This window comes from Engystomops pustulosus, chromosome 9 (genome assembly GCF_040894005.1).
Source record: "Engystomops pustulosus chromosome 9, aEngPut4.maternal, whole genome shotgun sequence".
NCBI classification, from domain to species: domain Eukaryota; kingdom Metazoa; phylum Chordata; class Amphibia; order Anura; family Leptodactylidae; genus Engystomops; species Engystomops pustulosus.
Window position 1 is genome coordinate 43940554 of NC_092419.1, and position 26041 is coordinate 43966594.

General features: G+C 44.2%; 2 protein-coding genes across 2 annotated transcripts; one reads left to right on the forward strand and one right to left on the reverse strand.

Annotated features, from left to right (window-relative positions):
- Positions 1–588: 588 nt before the first annotated feature.
- FAM199X (family with sequence similarity 199, X-linked) lies at positions 589–12740 on the reverse strand. Its single transcript, XM_072125932.1, has 6 exons — positions 12364–12740; positions 8238–8457; positions 6516–6665; positions 5995–6156; positions 5499–5759; positions 589–4095 (listed from the first exon to the last, which is right to left on the reverse strand). Exons 1-6 carry the CDS (start codon positions 12528–12530, stop codon positions 3925–3927), a joined length of 1131 nt encoding a protein of 376 aa, XP_071982033.1. The 5' UTR covers positions 12531–12740; the 3' UTR covers positions 589–3924.
- Positions 12741–16487: 3747 nt separating this feature from the next.
- Positions 16488–24533, forward strand: COMMD5 (COMM domain containing 5). The gene is made up of 7 exons (XM_072123151.1): positions 16488–16699; positions 17268–17428; positions 18890–18918; positions 19835–19885; positions 20013–20108; positions 21406–21481; positions 22624–24533. The coding sequence occupies exons 1-7, from the start codon at positions 16543–16545 to the stop codon at positions 22723–22725; spliced, it is 672 nt and encodes a 223-aa protein (XP_071979252.1). The 5' UTR covers positions 16488–16542; the 3' UTR covers positions 22726–24533.
- Positions 24534–26041: the final 1508 nt, after the last annotated feature.

The window sequence follows — 26041 nt, forward strand, 5'->3', positions numbered from 1 at the left end:
TGAGGAGTCAAGGAGGCGGTCCCATCAGTGACTGACATCTGGTCTTAACATTCATGCAGCTTCATGACCTCCTTCCCCTAACCTGGAGGCCACAAGCAGATAAGAGCCAGAGCTCTTGTGTCGAGCCTCACAGGTTTTTAATGTTTTCATTGCCGTCCTGTTGTAAATAAGATGTCCCTGTATTTATCAATACAGAGGGTTTTTTTTAATATCCTTTGATCATCACTGTTTAGTTCGTATAAAATGCTGTGAATTTTCTGTTTCATGCATAACATCATGTCTGACGAAGAGAACTAGTATTCTTGAAAGCTCACCATCAAATATACTCAGTTAGCCTCAAAAAGGTATCGCCTGATTTCTTCACTCTTCTTCTGTAAGCACAGAGAGGACCTTCTCACTGACTTCTGGGTTACACTGAATATTTCCCCACCAATTTGTAAATCTATCTGCATAGCTCTGGCCAAGTAGCAGAACTCCACTAATATCAAACCAGAGGAATATCCTCTATGAGGAGATCAATGTATTAAACCCAAAAATACTTTTTGCATAAAAGAAATGAATGACTGACAATGAAACAGATACAACGAATGAATTTTGCAAAGAATATTTATTAAGCCGCATCTTTTCTTCTACGGTAAGGTCGTCTGTAAACCAAATTGACAGAACAAGAAGTTCTTGAAACAATATCAAAAAAAGGACAGAAGTGCTTTCTATGCAAACATAAAAAACATTCCAGAAGTACAGATTTGCAGCTACAACATGTACTGTATTTTAAGAAGCAATGCAGATTCCCCGGCCACACACGTCATGTTTGCACCATTGCTTCCAGGCAAGAAAATAAAATCTATATTTTTCTGCATCATAGCCACAGTCTGAACAGAATATCCAACGTCTGTACATATAAACATAGTAACATTGGTTTTTACCCTTAATCTAGGACTTTACATTACTTTATTATTACTGCGAGGGGTTTCCTACATCGGGAGATGTAAATTAATATTAATGGCAACAGAAATTTACAGCGAAAGCCCCAGAAGTATTTACAGGGAGTGACTAGATTTCCCCATAAGGGACTGGAGCTGCGTATTAGGAAAAATCTATAAATATACTGTCCACTATGCACAAGGATGGTCAGTATGGGAAGTACTCCTTTCAGACCTGCCTAAGGAGGGGAAAAGGCAAGGTTTATGCCTTTAAAAAAACAGTGTCCACATTGTAATTTCTGCACTAAGAGTGTGAATGGGGCTTAAGACATGATCAAAACTAGTGCAAGGCAGAGGTAGAGCTGTTGTCCAAAGCAGCCAAGATCTCTGCTATAATAATTCAGTTATGATAAATTGTTGGTTGCTGAGGGTAAACATGTGAACTATATGGTGTGACAATTCCAGCAGCAAGTGGCGGAGATTGGAAAGAAATGACACCAGGGAAAGTTACCTGGAAAGTAGGTTAAAAAAAAAAAACCACACACACACACACAATGTCACACAGTGAGATGTGCAAAAAAATCTGCACATTATTCAATATTTGGGCCTTGATACTTTCCCTCCGTAGATTCCACTTCTGACATTGCCTTACAAACACGGATGTACAATACAGATCAGAATACTACTGTGGGAATACAGTCCAAAATGTGCGCCTTCTGCTGCAGATTTGTTGCAGTGTCACAGTGAAGTCCATAGGCAGATCCATCAGTCTCCTTTCAGCAGGAATGTATACCTACAGTGTAGTCTGTATGCTTTATGCACAATTATCATCTATATAGTTCAGACTTCCAACATTTTACTGGGACGCAACGCGCACTGCTGCAACCAGAGGTTAAGTCATGGCTTACAGCCTTGTCCTTACTTATAAACCATTAAAAGGGGATGTCCAGGTTCCACAAATACATATTATTGTCTGCATAATTAAAAGTTGGCCAATTTAATTCCTTATTTTTCAAATCTCCATTTGCTGTCCTTCTAGAGGAAGCTTCATTGTTCACTTCCTGTGAATAGACATCCGTTTCCGGTCATGTGATGTCACACAGGTGCACGGACCGCGCACCTGTGCGACATCACCTGACCGGAAACGGATGTCTATCCACAGGAAGTAAACAATGAAGCTTCATATAGAATGACAGCAAGCAGAGCTCTAGCAAACTGCAAGAAACTGATACAGAAAGTATAATGGAAAAATGACATAAAACTTTTCATTATATAAACAGTTATCTGATTAACTGGACAAACCCTTTAACCCTCCCTCTCCCTGTTTGAGGCAGCACTATCCTCGAGCTGCCAATTTTGATAAAGTTCATATAAGAAATGCTGAGTACTACAGGTGTCATAGTAATGCACCGTCCTATGTATAGCATTATTAGACCTTGTTATTTTGGTCCTAATCTAAATGAGCAATTTAATGTCTGATCAGTTGTACTTCTATATGTCAGGTTCTATGCAAGACACAGGAATCAACTGAAAATGCCTGTATGGAAAATTTAAGGCCCTTAAAAAGTACCGGGCAGTGCCGATAATGACACTGCAATAAAGTCCTGAAAATAAAAATTTAGGCGGAAAAAAAATTAATATCAATTTTTTTTCCGCCTAAAGGCACAGTAGTCTTAGAATACCGCGCTACCTGTAGTTTTCATGATGAAATACAAGCTTAGAGAATGTGCCACCGGCCACTTATACAGGAATTCACAAGCCTCACCAGTGAGCGAGATAGAATGATGGCTTTTCTTAAGAACGCAGTTTAGTAGAAATAAAACCTACCGATGCTACGTCTGGAAATCTATGCCGTGTGAAGCAAACGCAAAGCTGAATTCTGCCCACGGAGCACTACGGCATGACAAAGTGCTGAATGCTCTTGATACTAGCAAATCCCAGAATATACACAGTAATGATACAGTAACAGGCCTCTCAATCACCAGCAGCTTCCACAAAGATGGAGCAGAGATATTTGTATATACAGATATACAGGTACAAGCAGGGCAACACTGAGGAGAGAATTACAGTGTTCTTCCTAAGTCTAAAACGGACACGTAGCCAACAACGCAGCAGTAGCAGAAATCGCTGTAAAGAGATGGAAAATCCGGGGGGAGATGTTGCAGTCCGATATCTACAGTGTGCACTGAACCTAGAACAGATTTTTCAGTAGGGATATTCAAATTTTGCTTCTTTACACTGATATATTAAAATCGTATGGAAATCTAAAAAAATACTCATTTTGTTGCTTCTGTAAACACTGCAGCGTGTCTATACAAGTCATATGGGATCTATACATCTGTACAATGGACATATTTACTTATCCATTTCTATAGTACTGCTGTACCATACATTTCCAGACACTTTCTACCATTTGGTTTGCAGAATGTTGCACAGATGATCCATTATTGGCCAAATCATGATTGTTATCGGCAGTCTAAGTAGCGATGGCACTTTCTATGTATAATAGGATTTCCTATTTGCACAAGCTCACGCCCTTGAGAAAAAGCAGATATTCTTATAGGAAAACACTGTATATTATTAAGACTAAGGACACCTGTCAGGCTGCAGGATTATGTATTGATGTCCTGTTACTAGTCTGTACTTAGGACTAGAGGCAGGAATAGAATGCACATTTTACGCATCGCAACTGGAAAGTCACGCGACTTATTGTACCATCTACCACAGATCATCACTATTGTTGGGACTTGGTACCCAAGAATCTGTCCCAAATTAAAGGTTTCTTTTTTTTTTAAAAAAAAAAAGTTGAAGGAATCACATGAACTCAGATGTGATTGTGGCGTCTAATGTAATACTAAAACGATGTCCCACCAGAGGTAAGTTATTAATAAGAATAACATGATAGTGGTTAGTGGGGTTGATGGAGGGATATCTACACAGAGTTGGTGTGGGGTAACAGCCTTATTGAGACTTATGAAGAACACTGCAAGTTTCACCCTCGTCACATCAATACGTCGACATCGGTTTCGTGCTCTTCCTCGTTCACTTTTACAGACAGGACTTCTTCATTTAGAAATAAGCCACTGAGTCTTTCCTTCCGCGCCTGCCTCTGTTCTTTCAGCTGTCTCTTCCGCAAGGCTTTCTGCTGCAGTTTTCTTTGCTTGGACCGTTTCTAAATTTAAAAAAAAAAAAAAAAACATTTTCAACTTTGTTTTTTTCCCCCCATCTTCTGGGTTTTATTTAATTTCACTGGGATTGGTATAAATCCTCATTGCACTTGGGCCAATTTAGATATAAATATACTTCTATATGTAAATCTTCTCAATCACCAGTGTTAGATTATTGTGTGTTATAAAGCGGTTGTCCAGGATCTGACGATTGACGAAGGGTATGTCCAGACAGCAGTGTGCGAGCCCGAAACAGAGCCCGGAACAAGGAGGGGTAAGCGTCTTTATCCCTCTTCCTCCACAGGCTATCTGCATACATTGTGGATTACATACAGATTTTCTGCGCAGATTTAGTTGCAGAAAATCCCCAGCGTAACACAGTACCCTGAAAGAGAACTGTTTTGGTAAAAAGGTATGTAAAAAAAAAAAATGTTTTTCTCTCTGTGCATCACTGTGTGATGCCGAAAATAAATAAATGATCTAACTTCTCTTCAGTGTTTTTTGTTTTTTTTTTACATTGAATTCTGTAGGAATTATGCATAATGATGCTCGAAAACCCACCAGATTAGGTGGGAAAAAACGCATGCAGATCTTCACTTAAAAAAAAAAAAAAAAAAACACTACATGACACATCACCATGATATTTTTGATGCCAATTTACATGCGTATTTTCCACATGTCATTAGCCCTAAAGGGGATTTCCAGTCACAACAAGTAAGCCCCTATTCACAGGATAGGGGCTAGTCTGCTTATTGTTTGGGTCTCAGTAATGGAACCCTCACAGATCACGAGAACAGAGGTTCACCTAAAAAAAAAAATGGAATGGAGTACAGTACACATTTATCTCAGTCAGCACAATAAGGATGACTGGAGAAGCGGGCACTTGCATGACTGGCTGCTCTGTTCATCTTGGGGGTCCATCACTGAGACCCCCCTTCCCCAATAAGCAACTTAGCACCCAACCCCAATTTAGGGGGTTACCTTTATATAGCAGCACAGTCCAAACAATAAAGTTTGGCACCATACTTGAACCTCACATCATAAAAAGTTCACTGGAAATCCAAACATGAAGGAGCAGCACTTAAGTCAATCGATAAAAAGAAAGTATATACTTCATCTCCTGCTGACTGGAGCGCTGGCCTTGTTTTCGTTTGATTAAAAAGTTACATATATGCATGTATGATTTAGTATGTATTTGATTGCTAGTTTTTAAATCAATCTTTGCCTATTAAATCATGTCACCTATTCTTTTGGTGTGCTATATAAATGTAAGGGAAATCTACTGAAAATTATTTCTGTAATCACCTACTCTGACAGGAAAAATATTGTGGCAATTCTGATCTTCCATTACAACCATTCGTTTCCAAAATGTGTATTTCAGGTGTAATGGCAAAACAAACATATTTACCTTAGAGTCTCTGATCCTTTCGGCCGCACTTGCAGATAGATTGCTGTCACTGTGCGTTCGGCTCATGTTTGCGCTGGAGTTGGAGGCAGAATTGCCCCCACTAGAGCCACTGCTGCTGGCGGTGCTGACCATACTGGCACTGCTACTGCTAACGCTGGCTCCACTCACACCACTTGTACTAGCCGTACTGTAACTGGTCCTTTTCCAGCTGTCCCGTGTAGATCTCTGACGTGGACTATGCTCTTTGATGTAGCTTCTGACCTGCAGTTTTAATAGTAATATTAATCATATTCTGTAGCGCTTTAGTGAAGAAATAGAATGGAATGAATGAACCAAATAGACACGTCATATAGATTTGGAATAACGCAATATTATGATATAACGTCACTTACTGCTCAGATCCTCTATATGGTGTGAATTGTGTGGCCTATTTCCCCTCCCTGTGTATAATTTACCAGTATCACCAGTACCATTCACGTCCAGGAAGAAGACAAACCTGTTTGAGCTTCTCATCAGTTAGGCAGTTCAGTTCAATGATAAACTCGCTGTCTGTTGGAGAAATCTGCGCTGTGGGATCGATGATTTTTATGATATCGAGCTGTTCCCGTAGTCCCATCTCTGTGCTGACCTTGCGACTGAGGTACTCAATGTATTCCACCTAGAGAAAACACATGTAGAATGGTTTCAGTATGGAGCACACAAAACATCAGCTGTCATGTGACACTAGTGTAAGGGTTGCATCCCTTCAAGGCGTTTCCTCACACAGCAGTGCTCTGAGCCAGGTAGGGTAACGGAGCACTACAGCAGTCTAGTCTACTCATTGTTCAGCAGAGAATCTGGTGTACCCATACACAGCACTGTGTGCATTATTTTCTATAACTAACAATAATCATTTGCATAAACACAGTCTACGAGTGACTAGTAATCAGTGCAGCGAACTATTCCACTGTCCCGAAACAGGACAAGTGCAATGAACGGTCACAGCGTTATAAAGCCTTCACAAAACAGTGGCATTACCTGCTCATCATTAGTCATGGCACTCCAAGGGAGCTCATCCAGATTCCGATGTTTATTCTTCTTTTTGGAGGGAAGGCAAGGAGAGCTGGGGATGCTGGGAATGATATCTGATAACACATCACTGCCACTTGCAATATCACTTCCAGGCAACTAGAAGGGGATCAAAAACATGGGTTTAGTTCAATTCAAACTTAAAGGGAACCTGTCAACAGAAGACAGAATTTTACTGTTGACAGGTCTGAATAGGCCTTGCATAATACACTATATGACACCCCGATTCATAGCTCTGCTCCCCTCCGTTCCCATAGTATCCCCTTATATAGATTACCCGGCTATCTGCCAAAAGTCCTATTCAAGTCCTGGGGTGATGCCACCTTTCAAATCCCAACACTCACCTCCTCATTAGCATAATTCTCAGCTCTGTACCCTCCCCTACAATTTTCTCCCCTCCCACTTCATGTCTCATGATGACGTCGGCTCACCGCACAGAATACTCACGCCTGCGCGGTGAGCCATATACGACATAAGCGGTTTGCGTACCTGAGCGCTGCCTAGTTGAAGCGCTGCCTAGTTGAAGTTGAAGCCTAGTTGAAGTTGAAGCCTAGTTGAGACTTTAAGCATGCACAGTATGCACACGCTGCCAGGCACATTGAACCACCAAGCAGCGAACTGTGCGCATGCCGGGGTACACGGCTCACCGCGCAGCTGCGCAAGGTTCCCTTTAAAGGGATTAATCACTTTAAACAATAAGCAATTATTTGCTGGATTGTGCTTAAGGTAATCAGTCTCTTTAATGGGTTATATAAATGGATGACCTAGGCTTAGAATAGATCATCAAGGTCAGATCGCTGCCTCTTCTCTACTCACTCAAAACTCCACATAATGGGGCCTAACTTGCTGTTTGGTGGGGGTCTCAGTGATGATCACAAGAATGAGAGGTCCCAGGTACCTCCGTCGGATCTATTGTCGCTCCCAGAGACGGCCGTGCATGACTGCTCTGCTCCATTCATCTCTATGGAGCTGATGGAGATTGCCTTCACTCCCCTGCTTGGGGCCTGTCCCACCACTACCACAGCCAGAGATGCGATGGCGCAAGGAAGATACTACCGGACATGTGCAGGATTTACAGAGAGCTGACGTCACTGGCTATATGGCTGTGGTAAGGGAGGGACAAGGCGGACAAGCAGAGGAGTGAAGGAATGAATAAATTAAAACATGGTGGAGCCCAGGGGGTTTAGATGACGTAACAATGAGGCACTCTGGCTTTGTAGTATATTTCCAAAACATATTTTTAGAAATATAGGGGGGACACACGGCTAAAGCAAAGACAGTGTCAGACACAATAAGAAGACTTGCACAAGTAAGCGAGAGTGGGTTTCCATCAGTGGTTCTGGTGGTAAATTTCCTTTAATGTAAAATTCCTACAGAAAAATCCACGGTTAAAAATTTACTGACATGTTGCCCAGGAGAACATTTCCAGGAGTTTTTGAATGCGTTAGACGTGTGCATTTTCTGTGCTGTACATTGTTGGGTGAGCCCTGCTTAGCCTGCTGATGTCCATAGAAAATGAACAGCTTTTTGGGGGGCGGCCAGTTGGTTCATGTGTGCCCAGTAGTAGTCTATAGGGCTGTGAGATAGAAGCAATTTGTGCGGCTATATATATTTGTGTGCATGAGGCCTAACACAGGGATGGACAATGACTGGCGGATAAAAAGGCTTTACCTGCCACTCAAACTCGCTGTCAGACCAGTCCCAGTATGTGCTGATGGATGAGGAGACATCACTGCATACACTTCCCTCTGGAAACAGGTCAAAGGAGGTGAAATCCTGGTCATCCAGCAGGGAATAGCAGTCATCCTGGTCCCCTACAGAGACCGAAGAAAATAATTCCTCGCTGCATTCAGAGCTCGCAACACTGGTTCCGCAAGACGTGAGGTTCCACCTGCAAAGACAGGAACAGACAAGTTACAGAATCTTAGGCACATACAGGCGGTCCCCTACTTAAGAACACTCGACTTACATACGACTTACATACGACCCCTAGTTACGGAACTCTGGATATTAGTAATTTATTGTACTTTAGTCCTAGGCTACAATAAACAGCTGTAACAGTTATCACAGGTGTCTGTAATGAAGCTTTAGTGTTAATATTTATTGTTATGACAACTCAACATTTTTAAAATCCAATTGTCTCAGAGACCTAAAAAAGTTCTGGCTGGGGTTACAGTGATAAAATATACAGTTCCGACTTACATACAAATTCAACTTAAGAACAAATCTACAGACCCTATCTTGTATGTAACCCAGGGACTGCCTGTATTTGACTTGTGTCCTAGATTTAGCATAATGTATAACTAGGAACAAGTCTTCTCTCCAAGCAAAACCTTTTATAAAATAAAAGGATGATTCATGGAACTACATTTTCCTTTCTTCAAAGTAGGTAGAAATATAGGGGCAGGCAGTATACACCGGCTCCACTCATTTACACAGGACAGATAAAGACATTAGTCTCACTGAGGTCCTTCAGCACCGGGTCACTACAGGGACACAGAGCCCACTACTTCTGACTACATGCCAAACACCTGTACATGTATGTGACATCTGTGTGCGGCAGTAGTAGCAGGAGGTGTGATGACATCATGTACATGTATGTGACATCTGTGTGCGGCAGTAGTAGCAGGCGGTGTGATGACATCATGTACATGTATGTGACATCTGTGTGCGGCAGTAGTAGCAGGCGGTGTGATGACATCATGTACATGTATGTGACATCTGTGTGCGGCAGTAGTAGCAGGCGGTGTGATGACATCATGTACATGTATGTGACATCTGTGTGCGGCAGTAGTAGCAGGAGGTGTGATGACATCATGTACATGTATGTGACATCTGTGTGCGGCAGTAGTAGCAGGCGGTGTGATGACATCATGTACATGTATGTGACATCTGTGTGCGGCAGTAGTAGCAGGAGGTGTGATGACATCATGTACATGTATGTGACATCTGTGTGCGGCAGTAGTAGCAGGCGGTGTGATGACATGTACATGTATGTGACATCTGTGTGCGGCAGTAGTAGCAGGCGGTGTGATGACATGTACATGTATGTGACATCTGTGTGCGGCAGTAGCAGCAGGAGGTGTGATGACATCATGTACATGTATGTGACATCTGTGTGCGGCAGTAGCAGCAGGCGGTGTGATGACATGTACATGTATGTGACATCTGTGTGCGGCAGTAGCAGCAGGCGGTGTGATGACATGTACATGTATGTGACATCTGTGTGCGGCAGTAGCAGCAGGCGGTGTGATGACATGTACATGTATGTGACATCTGTGTGCGGCAGTAGCAGCAGGAGGTGTGATGACATCATGTACATGTATGTGACATCTGTGTGCGGCAGTAGTAGCAGGCGGTGTGATGACATGTACATGTATGTGACATCTGTGTGCGGCAGTAGTAGCAGGAGGTGTGATGACATCATGTACATGTATGTGACATGTGTGCGGCAGTAGTAGCAGGAGGTGTGATGACATCATGTACATGTATGTGACATGTGTGCGGCAGTAGTAGCAGGAGGTGTGATGACATCATGTACATGTATGTGACATCTGTGTGCGGCAGTAGTAGCAGGAGTTGTGATGACATCATGTACATGTATGTGACATCTGTGTGCGGCAGTAGTAGCAGGCGGTGTGATGACATCATGTACATGTATGTGACATGTGTGCGGCAGTAGTAGCAGGAGGTGTGATGACATGTACATGTATGTGACATGTGTGCGGCAGTAGTAGCAGGCGGTGTGATGACATCATGTACATGTATGTGACATGTGTGCGGCAGTAGTAGCAGGAGGTGTGATGACATCATGTACATGTATGTGACATCTGTGTGCGGCAGTAGTAGCAGGAGGTGTGATGACATCATGTACATGTATGTGACATCTGTGTGCGGCAGTAGTAGCAGGAGGTGTGATGACATCATGTACATGTATGTGACATGTGTGCGGCAGTAGTAGCAGGAGGTGTGATGACATCATGTACATGTATGTGACACATCTGTGTGCGGCAGTAGTAGCAGGAGGTGTGATGACATGTACATGTATGTGACATCTGTGTGCGGCAGTAGTAGCAGGAGGTGTGATGACATCATGTACATGTATGTGACATCTGTGTGCGGCAGTAGTAGCAGGCGGTGTGATGACATCATGTACATGTATGTGACATCTGTGTGCGGCAGTAGTAGCAGGCGGTGTGATGACATCATGTACATGTATGTGACATGTGTGCGGCAGTAGTAGCAGGCGGTGTGATGACATGTACATGTATGTGACATCTGTGTGCGGCAGTAGTAGCAGGAGGTGTGATGACATCATGTACATGTATGTGACATCTGTGTGCGGCAGTAGTAGCAGGCGGTGTGATGACATGTACATGTATGTGACATGTGTGCGGCAGTAGTAGCAGGAGGTGTGATGACATGTACATGTATGTGACATGTGTGCGGCAGTAGTAGCAGGAGGTGTGATGACATCATGTACATGTATGTGACATGTGTGCGGCAGTAGTAGCAGGCGGTGTGATGACATGTACATGTATGTGACATCTGTGTGCGGCAGTAGTAGCAGGAGGTGTGATGACATCATGTACATGTATGTGACATCTGTGTGCGGCAGTAGTAGCAGGAGGTGTGATGACATGTACATGTATGTGACATGTGTGCGGCAGTAGTAGCAGGAGGTGTGATGACATGTACATGTATGTGACATGTGTGCGGCAGTAGTAGCAGGAGGTGTGATGACATGTACATGTATGTGACATGTGTGCGGCAGTAGTAGCAGGAGGTGTGATGACATCATGTACATGTATGTGACATGTGTGCGGCAGTAGTAGCAGGAGGTGTGATGACATGTACATGTATGTGACATGTGTGCGGCAGTAGTAGCAGGCGGTGTGATGACATCATGTACATGTATGTGACATGTGTGCGGCAGTAGTAGCAGGAGGTGTGATGACATCATGTACATGTATGTGACATCTGTGTGCGGCAGTAGTAGCAGGAGGTGTGATGACATCATGTACATGTATGTGACATCTGTGTGCGGCAGTAGTAGCAGGAGGTGTGATGACATCATGTACATGTATGTGACATCTGTGTGCGGCAGTAGTAGCAGGCGGTGTGATGACATCATGTACATGTATGTGACATGTGTGCGGCAGTAGTAGCAGGAGGTGTGATGACATCATGTACATGTATGTGACATGTGTGCGGCAGTAGTAGCAGGAGGTGTGATGACATCATGTACATGTATGTGACACATCTGTGTGCGGCAGTAGTAGCAGGAGGTGTGATGACATGTACATGTATGTGACATCTGTGTGCGGCAGTAGTAGCAGGAGGTGTGATGACATGTACATGTATGTGACATCTGTGTGCGGCAGTAGTAGCAGGAGGTGTGATGACATCATGTACATGTATGTGACATGTGTGCGGCAGTAGTAGCAGGAGGTGTGATGACATCATGTACATGTATGTGACATGTGTGCGGCAGTAGTAGCAGGAGGTGTGATGACATCATGTACATGTATGTGACACATCTGTGTGCGGCAGTAGTAGCAGGAGGTGTGATGACATGTACATGTATGTGACATCTGTGTGCGGCAGTAGTAGCAGGAGGTGTGATGACATGTACATGTATGTGACATCTGTGTGCGGCAGTAGTAGCAGGAGGTGTGATGACATCATGTACATGTATGTGTATAAGTGACAGATGATGAGGTAGAGCTCGGTAATCGTCTATGTGCCCTGGGGTAGGGGCACTAGTACTTGCCATCACCCTGGCACAGGCACCCACCTGTTGGAGTGGAATCGGTGCAGGGGGTCGGTGCGGTGGCAGGAGGACAGTTGGCAGCCGAAGTCACTGCCGTCCAGGCAGCCCTCCTCACTGATACTGCCGCGCTGGGAGAGCAGGGGGAAGGGCTCGTCCGGGGCCAGGAACTTCTCGTACACGCCGTCAGACATGATGGAGGCGGCAGCGCGCTGTCTATCGCCGCTCTCCCATACCACACAGCGGGCAGCGCCTAGAGGGGGCCCGCACACACCGAGCCGGAGCGGGAGAAGGCGCCGATGTCCCGGGATCAGGCCCTGCTTCTTCTCCAGCAGGATGCGCGCTCCGATGTCTAGTGCCTCCTACAGGGCAGGAGAGTGATGGCAGTGATGACGCGCCGCGTGACGTGTTATTCATGGCGTGTGATAGCAGCAGAGCGCCCTCAGCAGGGCCGGAGGATAACGGCAGCACAGATTCATACATATACATACAGAACTATATACAGCTGTGTGTTATAGGGGGATAGTAGGGTCTGTCTCTCTCATTTACCTCAGTAAGTTGCATCTAGTGGCATCCGTCACCCTATGTAAAAACCAAATAAATTCTGCACAATTGTCTACTTGTGTCACTGGATATTGTTGTCTTGCTTGGCGTAGTCGGCTTTACTTTTCTCATATCTACCTGTATCCACCATCAAAATCCATAAGCCAGGGACATTTACTCATAGATCCAGGCACTGTGACTGTGTAATCTTCTTCTATTTGTTATCCATGGCTTTCTTCCTTCTAAAACCAACTTTTAAAATTGTGCTTTTGAGCCTAAAGGTCCATGGAGGATGTTACCAGAGCCCCTCCTTGCTGTAGCCTCACAGGCTTTTATACAGTGGAGCAGGAGGTAGGGTGAAACTTGCTCCTGTGTAGTGGAGCAGCCTGTGAAGGAGGGGCTCTGGTAACACCGCTAGAGCCCTTCTGACTCATTAACATAATTTTAGAAGGAAGGAGGCCATGGATAATTAGTATAAGAAGATTACCACAGTCACAGTGCCTGGATCTATGAATAAGTGTCCCTAGTTCGTCATGCTTGATTTTGATGGTAAATTTCCCTTAAAGTTAATTGTAAAAAATGTCTATTTAAAGGGGTCATCTCATCAATGCTAAACACTGCTGAAATGGAATATAGGACTCCTTCTCCACAGCTTCTCCAACAGAGGTAAATAAGAGGAATGGAAATATTGGGGCACATTTACTCCGCTGTGCGTTGTCTGACGAGGATTTGGGTCTTCCGCAATTCACTATGATCGTGCGTCCAATTTCCTGCATGTGTCGCTTCTGCCGCTCAGGTCCGCCAGAGTTCACCTTCTTCTTCCCGGTGCATGTGAGTGCTGATCTAGCGCCACAATTCGCTTTTTAAATTCTGCGATTTGACCGAATCAGTCGGGTTGTCCGATGTCAACGCCCCCCGATTTGTGTCACATGCAAGCCATCTCATATGCCAAAATCCCGGGACAATTCAGCGCAAACAGGGAAAAAAAAAACGCGTCGAAAATGCGTCTGACGGACCCTTAGTAAATGTGCCCCATTGTAGCAAACATCGTCCAGCCATCTCAGAGACACAGAGAGGGATATTCCATCTCTGCTCTTTTTAGGCCATTAGTTGCTACACAATCCCACCAGGAACTTTTATGTACATTTGGGTCCAGGATCATTAGGGGTGTCATAATGTGTCTCTGTCACATATGAACTACTATATAAAATATGTGCAACATCCCCCACCGAGGCCTAGTATTTTCTTGGGGCCTGGAGACAGCAGGGGCCCAGAATACCAGAGTGGCTGCGTGGAGGGCTGTCCTACAGCCTGGCAGGTCTGCAGCCGGTGGTCTGTGCAAAAAATATGGAGGGAGAGGCTGATGCAAAGGTTTCTCCCTGGGGCAACCCCTGAGGTCTCTGTTCGATGAGTCCCTGGGTAATGGATGGGGGAGCCCATGGTGGTAAGCAGCCGTATCCAGGGATCAGAAGGAGGCAACGTTGTGCAAATCAACTTGCAGTCCTTTATTGAACAGTAGACAGCAGGCAACGACCAAACGATCAAACAGCAGATTCAGATTCTGGTACTGGAGTGGTCAAGGAGAGTGGTCCGCAGGAATGGTGCACCAGCCTGGTAGTAGATGCAGGCTGGGAAAGTTGAGGTGGAGTAGAGTCTCCCAACTCAGTTCCAGGGATTGAGTTCTGTGGCAGCACTAAAGTTATACTCCACTCTCTCTCTCTCTCTTCACTCAGACCATGTGGTCTAGGCTGCTGACCGGCAAAGAAGACTTTGCAGACTGGACCATGAGGTCTGGACCATGTGCTCCCACTGCACAGGGGTTTTATACTCCCTCTGGTCAGGTGATAGCACCTCCAGTTTACAATACAGCCACATCATTGGATAACATCTTACACTCATTTAACTATTGCCCTTCCAGGCAGAGGCTACAGCTGCTATTAAAGGGGTTGTCCAAGTTCTGGAAAAAAAAACTAAAGGTGGCCGGGAGAGGGCTGCTTAAAAAATAAAGTCCTACTTACCTTCCGGTGCCCTCCGGTATCCAGCGCTGTACTCAGCTTCCGGCCGGACCCGACAACCTTCCGGCCCCCATACACAATGCTGTGTATAGGGACGGATAGGTGTGCCCGGCCACCGCCGGCCAGAAGCTGAGTCCTGCGCTGCTCCGGCGGCCATGTTTGTTTACATGGCGGCCGGAGCGACAGCAGTGCTGGATACCGGAGGGCACCGGAAGGTAAGTAGGGCTTTATTTTTTAAGCAGCCCTCTCCCGGCCACCTTTAGTTTTTTTTTCCAGATCTCTCGGACAACCCCTTTAAATAGTGCTAGAAACTTACTAGAGGGTTCATGACTCCCTCCAACAGCTCCTAACCTGGAGAGGGCGCTATTAGCAACTACCAGCCTGCCTATATGTTGGCAGGGATGTTGCAGGTGTAATATGTGTGCCTTTGTAATAGCAGAATTATTACTGAACCTCCTATAATTCTTAGGAACTTGAGTTAGGACGTCTTAACTTAGGTATAAATATGGGAGAGTATAGCAATGCTGATATATAGAAAAATATCCAGTTTGCTTACCCATCTTAATCATGATCATGATTAATTGAGATCATGACCTTGTGCGCTTTTTTATCCATGTAATATGCACCAGCAGTGAAAATAAAGTTATTTCGCACAATACCATTGTGGTTTCCATGAGTGCCGCAGACCGCTACTTTTTCTTGTGTGTTGGAATATGGGAGAGATGCTGTAAAATAAAAACTACATTAATGTGTGTGTTACATGTTCAGTGCAACAATTTGGACAAGATCTGGGTCGCAAGTGTTGATATCTGATAAAATAAGGCAAAGATTATCAAATGTTCATCTTTACAGCATCCTGAACATCAAAAATGGGTCTAGACATGTACAAGTTGGCTCTTGTATGGATGTGGTCCATAACATGACATTTCTACTTGACCTGTATTGCCCAGTCTCTATCTTTTATGCAGCCACGTCACGGTATGGTGAGCACACGTTGTGTTCCTGTACTGAGCCCGGGTGCCTCAGACAACTACAGGGGACATATATGCGGCCTTAAATTTGCGGCTTTATATATGTCCCCTACACGTTCGTGTGCATGCACCCTTAGAGTTTATGTCATCTGTTAAAATACACTAAAAATAGATTAGAAAAGAAAAATTCCGCCTCCTCTTTTATGAACTATGACTATTAAAAAAAAGCAGTATACTAACTGTTATCAGCGCACTTGCATGACGTTATCATGAAATTCTGCATCTTATATCAGAGAGTGACGTGGCCTGCTGGAGTCATTGTCAATGGCAACTGCATCTTATAAAGCAAATGCCATTGACTGTGTTAGTTTCAGTGAGAGAATGGGGCATGCCATGTGCACAGGTGTCAGGGTCCCATTATGACCATATTATAAGGACTGTATTAGAGAAGTAAATCATGTTCCATGACCCAAAATTACTGTGACACAGGAAGATAGGCTTAGTAATAAAATACATTCAATCACGTATATAATGACAATCATCCTGCTTCATAGCATAATGAACTCCACCTGCAATGTTCTTATCCGCCGCCAGACGGCGCACACAGAGGCTGCTTTGTTTACCGTCAGCCGTCACATGACCGGTAAGAGTGCGGCTGCGCGGTGCAAGGAGGGAAGATGACAGCGGTCAGGAGCGGCCATCCGTATCCGACCTCTTCCGTTACCAATAATGACCGGAGCAGCTACCTGGGGCCCCGGATCCCCCCGGAGGTGGAGGGCATGACCAGACATCTAAAGGATTTGGACAAGGACGTCTTCAGAAAGATACTGAAGGGTAAGAGCCTGGTGCACGGGTAGTCACTATGTGTCATGAGATCTTACGCGGGGGAACTGCAAGAAATATTTCATCCTTTACAACGTACATATACGTATCCATCCGCCGTGCATCACGTGACATACGTGCAATGGGCTCCTGTTACCTGACTTTAGTGAAAATGAAGTCCGTGCTGACAGAACCAGAGATACTGACACTTTAGACATAGGTGGGAACTGGATCTTTACCTATCATAGAACCAGTGATGGTTGTAAGAGCTATAGAGGCCATGATGGTGTATATGCAGAGGCCCTTCCCCTCCAGTCTTGCAGAATGACTTTATTTATGACTGTCTGGGTAATACATAAGAGATGGAGTTCTAGTGAAGATATTTCATACACCACCTGAAGGTATCGGTAGTTTAGTGGTGGAAATGCTGGTGACAGGTTCCCATTGCTATAGATTTTCAGGCCTGCTATCCAATGAAGTGCATGGATCACTAGGATGTCTTACAGGTGTATGACTATGATGAGTTACTAGTGTGGAACTGTGCCAGAATGTCTTATTAATGATGTGTTTTCTATTCTAGCTGTGGTGGGCGCTCTTGAGGGTAAAGACAGCTCAGAATCTGTGAAGGCTATACAGGAGACTACCTCCGTATCGGAAGAACAGCTCAGTTTTATCATCTCAGGCGCATACACGCTGCTACGGGTGGCGTTCAGACAGTCAGCGTCAACACTTAAACAGGAGGTAAGGAGAGTTCTAAAATGTGTCATTCATAAAGGGGTTGGCCAAGAATCCTCAGGATACGATTAAAGGAAACCTACCATTTCAAATGGTAGGTTTAAGCTGTAAACACCGAGCACCAGCTCAGGGTGAGCTGGTGCCGGTGCTTAGTTTCGTTAGTGTTAAAACCGCGGTATCGCGGTTTTAACACTTTTTAAACTTTATAGCATAAACTGCTACGGCGCTGCGTGCGCACGATCGTGCGCGCGCCTACATAGGAAATGCCGCAGGCGTTCCGAAGCGGCTTCTGCTATAAAGTTTAAAAAGTGTTAAAACCGTGATACCGCGGTTTTAGCACTAACGAAACTAAGCATCGGCACCAGCTCACCCTGAGCTGGTGCTCGGTGTTTACAGCTTAAACCTACCATTTGAAATGGTAGGTTTCCTTTAAGGAGAAAAAATTGTTTATATGAGACCAAACTGGCCAGGTTGACACAGGGTCTTTACTGGTCCAGTTCAGACCCCCTCTCCCCTGGGGCTGCCGCGAGGTCGCTGGACCCGCTCTCCCCTGGGGCTGCCGCAAGGTCGCTGGACCCGCTCTCCCCTGGGGCTGCCGCGAGGTCGCTGGACCCGCTCTCCCCTGGGGCTGCCGCAAGGTCGCTGGACCCGCTCTCCCCTGGGGCTGCCGCGAGGTCGCTGGACCCGCTCTCCCCTGGGGCTGCCGCGAGGTCGCTGGACCCGCTCTCCCCTGGGGCTGCCGCGAGGTCGCTGGACCCGCTCTCCCCTGGGGCTGCCGCGAGGTCGCTGGACCCGCTCTCCCCTGGGGCTGCCGCGAGGTCGCTGGACCCGCTCTCCCCTGGGGCTGCCGCGAGGTCGCTGGACCCGCTCTCCCCTGGGGCTGCCGCGAGGTCGCTGGACCCGCTCTCCCCTGGGGCTGCCGCGAGGTCGCTGGACCCGCTCTCCCCTGGGGCTGCCGCGAGGTCGCTGGACCCGCTCTCCCCTGGGGCTGCCGCGAGGTCGCTGGACCCGCTCTCCCCTGGGGCTGCCGCGAGGTCGCTGGACCCGCTCTCCCCTGGGGCTGCCGCGAGGTCGCTGGACCCGCTCTCCCCTGGGGCTGCCGCGAGGTCGCTGGACCCGCTCTCCCCTGGGGCTGCCGCGAGGTCACTGGGACACCAAGTCAATTGCTTTCAGCCCCATGTCCTGCTTTATCACTGGCTTACTGGTGAGGGGGCTGGGTGTCAGTTTGTCTAGATCGGCTATTGCTGGAGGGCAGCTATGGCAATCCCATAGGAGTATGTGTCTCATCCACTTACAGACCCAGTTATCCTGATTTCTTACGGATTCAGACATTGAAATATTTATCCCCTATTTTGTGTATCCTATAAAGATTTAATCTACAGAACTCGCCTTATAAATCTACACATGAGCCGGGGTGGTGGCACTGAAATAAATGACATTAATTTATGTGTCTCTTGTTGTTTATAGGTTTTTAAAGAAGATCTGAAAGAGCTCAGGTAAAGAAGGGCAATAGATATAAGTTCTGTTCTGTTTCACATCAGCCCCTTTAGGTCCAATATGGACGGTTGTGTATTTACTTGATGTGTACTTGTGGAAATTCCTCTAACCAAGGCTCCATGCACACGTCTGCAGATAGTGGCTTTGCTGCCATAGACATACATTGTGCATGGGAGCTGGGCGGTCGCACCACAAAAGATATGGCGGGTCCTATTCCTGCCCAACTTATCGGCACAGCCACTCAGCACCTTATGAGCAGCACTTGCCGCCCTCTTCTCCAGCCGGCTTGCGTGCATGCAGCCTAATACAGTAGAATTCAATAGATTTTGCCAGGTAAATGACGCATATAATAACATATGAATATACTTTTTTTTTTTTTGCACATACTACTAATAGACATACTGCATATTCAAATCCTGCAGCACAATCCACTTTTGGCCACTATGCTGCTTTCCATTGGAAAATTGCATACCATGATACCATGTGCACCCTACCCAAAGGTCTTTTCTGCGCTGGGGGCATTTTTGATTCTGCACTGGAGGCTGCCTTGATCAGTGTAGGGTCCCTGATCTATTGGATACAGAAAACCTATTGTGGAATATGAGGACCTAATTTGTAATTCTGTCTAAAGAGCAACTATAAAAATCCATGTCCAAAGATAGCGGTCTCCACTACAAGAAGTACTGAGATAGTGTTATAACTCTTCATTACTCAGCAATTACCTTTTATTTACAAATCAGGAAACTGTAAAAGTTAAATGCACCAAATTATCCAACTCTTATGGTCCCATATTTTGCACTACTGCCTCCATATGTACTATCCATACTCTAATATCACAACCGCAACATAAAAATATTATTATTCATTCAGATTATTCTTATTTCTTCTTATTTAAACATTTTCTTTGTGTTGTAGAATTCCAGCTGATTTTATTGAGGATTTTGCAAATATTGTGTATGGAAACAGGTTAGTATCGCTATATAATGCCTATGAATGTGTAATATATATAATGTGTATAATGTATTGGCCAGTTAAGTCTCAGGACACAGCGTAACACTAAGTTTTTTGTCTCCATGTGTCAATCTTCCTGCAGACGCCCAATACTAGAAGATGCTGCCTTAAGACAAGGCAATAGATTGCCAACTGTGGAGGACATGAGGTGGAGAGTTGATGTCGCCATTTCCACCAGGTGATAATTTATTTACAATCCACAAAATACATATATAGATTTTTATACTCAGAGTTGCCATATAGAACATCTACTATAAGTTGTACAGCAATGTGCGTTAGTTGATTTAGTAAACCAAAACTTTGATATCTGCTCCTTCGTAGGTCTCCCAGTTACAATTGTAGCAGCTCTCAGGATTGTGCTGGACAAATCACTGGTCTCATCAGTGAGCTCTACACAACATCACAATCACTAGCCCTATATCACTACAGATCCCAGTCGTAGTCTTAAGTAGTCACCTCTCCAAGAACAGACTCTCACTGCTGAGCTGATTTATTACATGCTATTTGTACAGAGCAGGGATTTTTAGGAGAGTAATGGGGGTATGGAAAGGTAACGTATGTTATTTCACAGCTCAAACTCTTAATTACGCTCAATGTGCTTGAGCTGCCCCGGAATATAAAAACATGCATACTTTCTTTCAAAAATGGGTGATGTTGATGACAAGTTCCTTTTAATGTATTTTTACTGATGAACTACTGATTACAGCTGAATCCCTTTAAAATCTTATGTATTGCTTGTGAGAAACCTTATAGCAAAGGTCAGGTAATAAATCTACCATCAAAAACCAGCAGGGGAACTTACTCATAGATCCAGGCAATGTGACTAATGGTAATCTTATATTTGTTATCCATGGCCTCCCCCCTTCTAAACTTTTGCTAATGAGCCTGAAAGGCTACTTAGGCGGTTCCCAGAGCCCTTTGTGCTGAAGAATCACAGGCTGTTACAATGTGCAGGAGCACTTCCCCTTCTTACTGTGTGCTGGAACCTGCGCTATAGTGAGATTACATCAGGCAATGGGAGGGGGAAGACTGAGCAGAGAAGACTGTGTACAAGTCTGTGACTCTGCATCATGTAGGGCTCTAGGAACCGCCTCCGTAGCCTTTCAGGCTCCTTGGCATAATTTTTCAAATTGATTTTAGAAGGAAGGAGGCCATGGAAGATATATAAGAAGATTCCCACAGTCACAGTGCCTGGATCTAGGAGTAAGCGTCCCTGGTGTATTCATGAAGGATTTTGATGATAGATTTCCTATAAAAGTATAAATTGTAAAATGTATGCATTCTAATAAAGTGTTAATATACAGGGATATCAGCTATGGGCAATGTATGATTTATATTTCACATCAACCTGAGAAGATACGACTATAATAAAAGGAGGCGGCCAAGCTCTGAGGATTGCTACATGTGACTACAAATTCTTAACATGTTCTTCTATAGGAAAACTCTGATTTCCTTATGTTTCTCCTTCTCCTCAGCTCTCTGTCCCGGGCGCTGCAGCCTTCCATCCTGATGCAGATGAAGCTGTCTAATGGAGAGTCTCATCGCTTTGAAGTAAGTTTCCTGTAAAATGTATGTACAATTCTATTTCCTTGAATGTGCCTAATGGAGTGATCATCGACTGCATCCTACTGGGAAGCTGCTAAAATAACTGCAGAAGGTGTTCACTGTAGTAATGTCACACTTGTCACTACAGCGGAGAAAAGTTATGTTTTGAAGTTGGCCATATATTTCCAGACAAGTAATCTTCTCCCCCATGGATATGGAAGGGGTTTTCTGAAGGGAAGGGGGGCGGTTAATGGAAATGTATCATCAAATTCCATCATGATAAAGCAGGAACATTAACTCCTAGATCCAGGTACTGTGACTGCGGTGATCTCCTTATATTACCACATTATCTAATATATAAAGCTGAGTGTGTCTGTATGTCCGCTAAAGGAATCTGTACACCGAAAGAGACTGCAGCCCCCCACGGACGGACAGTTGGCGAAAGAGCCTGACGCCCCCACACGGACGGACAGTCTGAGACCGTCTATGGATGCTAGCTAAAGCTAGTATGTAGCTATATGTATAAAATATAACTATTATAATATAATTCCTATATTTTCTATTCATGGCTTGCTTCCTTATAAATTAAACTTTTTAAATTTTGCTAACGACCCAGAAGGGTTCTGGGGGAAGGGGGTGTTACCCGATCCCCTCCATGCTGTAGCTTCAAAGCTGTTACACTGTGCAGGAGCACCTCCCTCCCCGTTTTTAAAGCCCTAACCCCCGCCACCCCCCACTCCTTCCACTGTGAGAAATTACATCAGGCAGAGAGCGTGGGGGAAGTGTTAAGAGTGCAGAGGGGAGGGAGACAGTATAAAAGCCTCAGAATCCCTTCTGGCCTGATTTTAAAAGTTTACTATAGAAGGTAGGAGGCCGCAGATAACAGCTATAAGAACATCACTACAGTCACAGTGCCTGCATCTATCAGCAAGTGTCTCTGGTTATCATGCTGGTTTTTGATGGCAGATTTCCTTTAAATTTCTATTGAAATATCCTGGAAGAGCAAATACTTAGAGAAATAAAGATTTATATTTTGAAATTTATGTTCACTTGTACGACCTCCATCAAATTGAAAATCCCCAGTCCAGCCGTATTTTCCCCTTCCGTTGTTTCATGTTGCCTTATATTACATTTTTGCCATTTTCCAGGTTCCCGTTTCTAAATTCCAGGAGCTGCGGTATAATGTAGCTCTTCTCTTGAAAGAAATGAATGACTTGGAGAAGAAGAACATTCTGAAAATCCAGGACTGACCTCATGTGATTAACATAGGAACCTGTCTGTGCCCTTTCACTCTCTGTGACGACAGGGTCTCTGTGGGCTCATGTATGAAAATATTGGGGGAGATTTATCATGTAGTCGGGGAATATTGCAGACATATTCTGCACCAGATGAATCCAGCTGGGTGATGTATCTGGAGTAGTTTAGAACTGGATTCGTACTCTAGACCAGATATTACCATATATACTCGAGTATAAGCCTAGTTTTCCAGCACAAAAAAATGTGCTGAAAACCCAAACACTGCTTATACTCGAGTATAAAAATATAGGTTTTTGTGGTAAAATTGGGGGTCTAGGCTTATACTTGGGTCAGCTTATACTCGAGTATATACGGTAGCTGGTCTAGTTTATGACAGAATTTTCTGGCGCACAGATTAGGCCACACACCTTTTCCCCAGGGTCACACCCTATTGTGGGTGCAAATTACTTGAGAATTCTGGTGTACACAGATTGATAAATCTCCCACATTGAGTTTAATGATTTGTTTTTTGCTCCATCTCTGAACCACACCCAATATTTTATTATTTGGCTGTAGTATGGAAGAGTGAGGAACACCATGTCTCATCTCACAGCTACCCATGTACAGCTCTGCTGTGGCCATATTGACAGTATTTCCTAGTCCTGTGCCTAAAATATGCACACTTCCAATGCCTGAAAATACCTGAGGTTGAAGTGAACCTGTCACCAGGAATGTGATTTTTAGATGACAAGTTACAACGACCTATGCTATGCTGATTTTAAAAAGACCTTTGTCTGCATTCTAAGTCATTTCAGTACTTTATAAAAGTGTATTTCACATTACCTGGCTCCCTGCCAGCAGTATGTGGTTGTGTCATCACTGCATTGAAGATCATGGATTGTTCACCTCCCGTGTTGTATATATCCAGAGTTATAGGAAGATTTATGAGAAAATGTAAAACATAATATTTATTAGATAATGATTAAAAGCTAAATAATGCACCTATTGCAGCCCTCCAGCCTAAAAAAACACAAATTCATGACAGATATCTGGAGTCTATAGCTTCTTAGACTCTCATACTACCTCACAGCTACAGAGCCCCTAATACAATTTGAGATCCTTGTTCCTAAAACACTGTACCCTCTGTATGCTACCTCCCAGAGAACTACCTACAGCCAGATCTCCTAGTAATATATTAAATCTGTATTGTTTCTTTTTATTATTTAATCCGGGATCTGATAATATAATGTAAATATTCATAGATACATGGTGGCGTGCACCATCATTGATACCAGCAGCGTGTGGTGAGTCCCGGGGGAAATGAGCTGCAGCAGCCTGTGTGCCCATGTCTCACATCTCCTTGAGCATTATTTCTATCCTCCACACTATCGCCCTAGATGAGAGGAGCTGCACCCCATTCCCTCATCCTTCCCCTCGGAACTCACCACAGGCTGCTGGCAGGGAGCCAGGTAATGTAAAATAAAGTTTTATAAAGTACTGAAATAATTCAGCATTCTGACTGGCATTTTTAAAATCGGCATAGCATAGTTTATTGGAACCTGTCACCAGCTAAAAATCCCATTCATGTGGACAGGTTCCATTTAAATTTATTTTTTCTCAAAAATTAATGAGTTCTTAGCACATCCAGAATCTGGTATGAACTCCGCAAGATCTTTTGTATGTATATTACAAGTCATAAGGATATCACTTGCTTATTCCTAATTACACCATTTATTATAAGCAGAAAACCTCTAAGAGATATCAGTACATGTAAATATTTTTTTTTTGATCTTTGTAATAAATTTTCTTAGTAATAAACTTATCCTTTGTTTATCTTTCTTACCGAATCCTTTTTACTATGCAATGTATGATCAGTTTATACGGTTGAAAAGAGACAGATGTCCATCAAGCTCAACCAAGGAAGTGAAGGGGTTTAGGGGAAAAACAATTCTATGTAACATAATAATTAATCCCTTAAAGAGAACCCGTCATGCAAAATAACCCCCCTAAACTAAATATTTATTATATATGATAAATATATTTTCATAAACTGCCATTAGAGAGCATTGCCTCTATCCCTTCATTGTCCCTCTACATGCCTGTAAACCTAAGCAATGAGGTCCTAAAGCTGTATGCAAATGACCTGTGAAATGTCCAATGAAAAATTAGCATATTCAAGCTGTCCACCTTATTCATGAGTGGGAGGCACAGCCACACCCCCAGTGCATGACTGACAGCCTGTGTAATGATGTGAGGCTGTATAATGATGTGCTTCCTGGTGCTGGTGGCCACACCCCCTGCAGCCTGTGTGTGTGTTTAGGAGAGATACAGCAGCTCCGGGCAGCCATGTTACAGCAGAACATGTCAGGTACTTGTGTAGCTGATGTCTGTGTATTAGGAGGATGCAGCATGTCAGCAGATGCAGCACACACACTAGCAATACTTTACTATACATTACACACAGACATGAGCAGTGGGAGGAGAGGGGAGGGGTAACAGGGGTGACATCACTGCCTCTGACCATGTGATCAGCTTCATTTACATAATAAAGAAAAGATGATTTTGCAGTGATTCATGTATGAATTGACTAGATTAAGGCTGTGACGGTATCCTTGTGAGCTGCTCCAACAGGTAGTAGTGGCAAGACTAGTGACACAGACCTGATGACAGGTGTCCTTTAAGGACGCAGCCATTTTCTAGACCCATTTTTTTACAATTTTGCCATTTTTGAAATCATTGCTTTTTCAGGCAGATAGATTTACCACCTAAATAAGTTGCTGAATAACATTTGTCTGCTTTACATTTTCATAATTTTTTAAATGTCTGGATAATTTATTTTGATGTCACGCGGCTTAGAAATCGAATAGCGATTTTTCCATATTTTCAGAATTGAGTATTTTGAGGATAAATACTGTTTTGAATGAAATATTAAATATTTCACATCAACCCATTTTCAAATCTGCACCCCTCAAACTCAGAAACAGCTTTTAGGAAGATTGTTAACCCCTTGAGATCTTCATTGTAATTAAATCAAACTGGAGGTGAAATTTAGAATGGTTAAATTTTGTCGGTTATACGTTCATTTAGCCCTAAAATTTACACATTTCCAAAAGATAAAAAGAGAAAACTCCCCATACAATGTGTTCTGCAGTTTCTCCTGAGTGCAGAGACCCCCCCCCCCCACATGTAGCCGTGATTTGTTTTATGAGGGCACAGCGAGGCGCAGAAGGGAAGGAGCGCCCCCTGCAGCTGCCAGGATTTTCTTCTTCTCATTGGCCCCTTATAAAATTTTAGCTCTTTCGTTATCGGAGCCGTGTGATGGCATTTCTT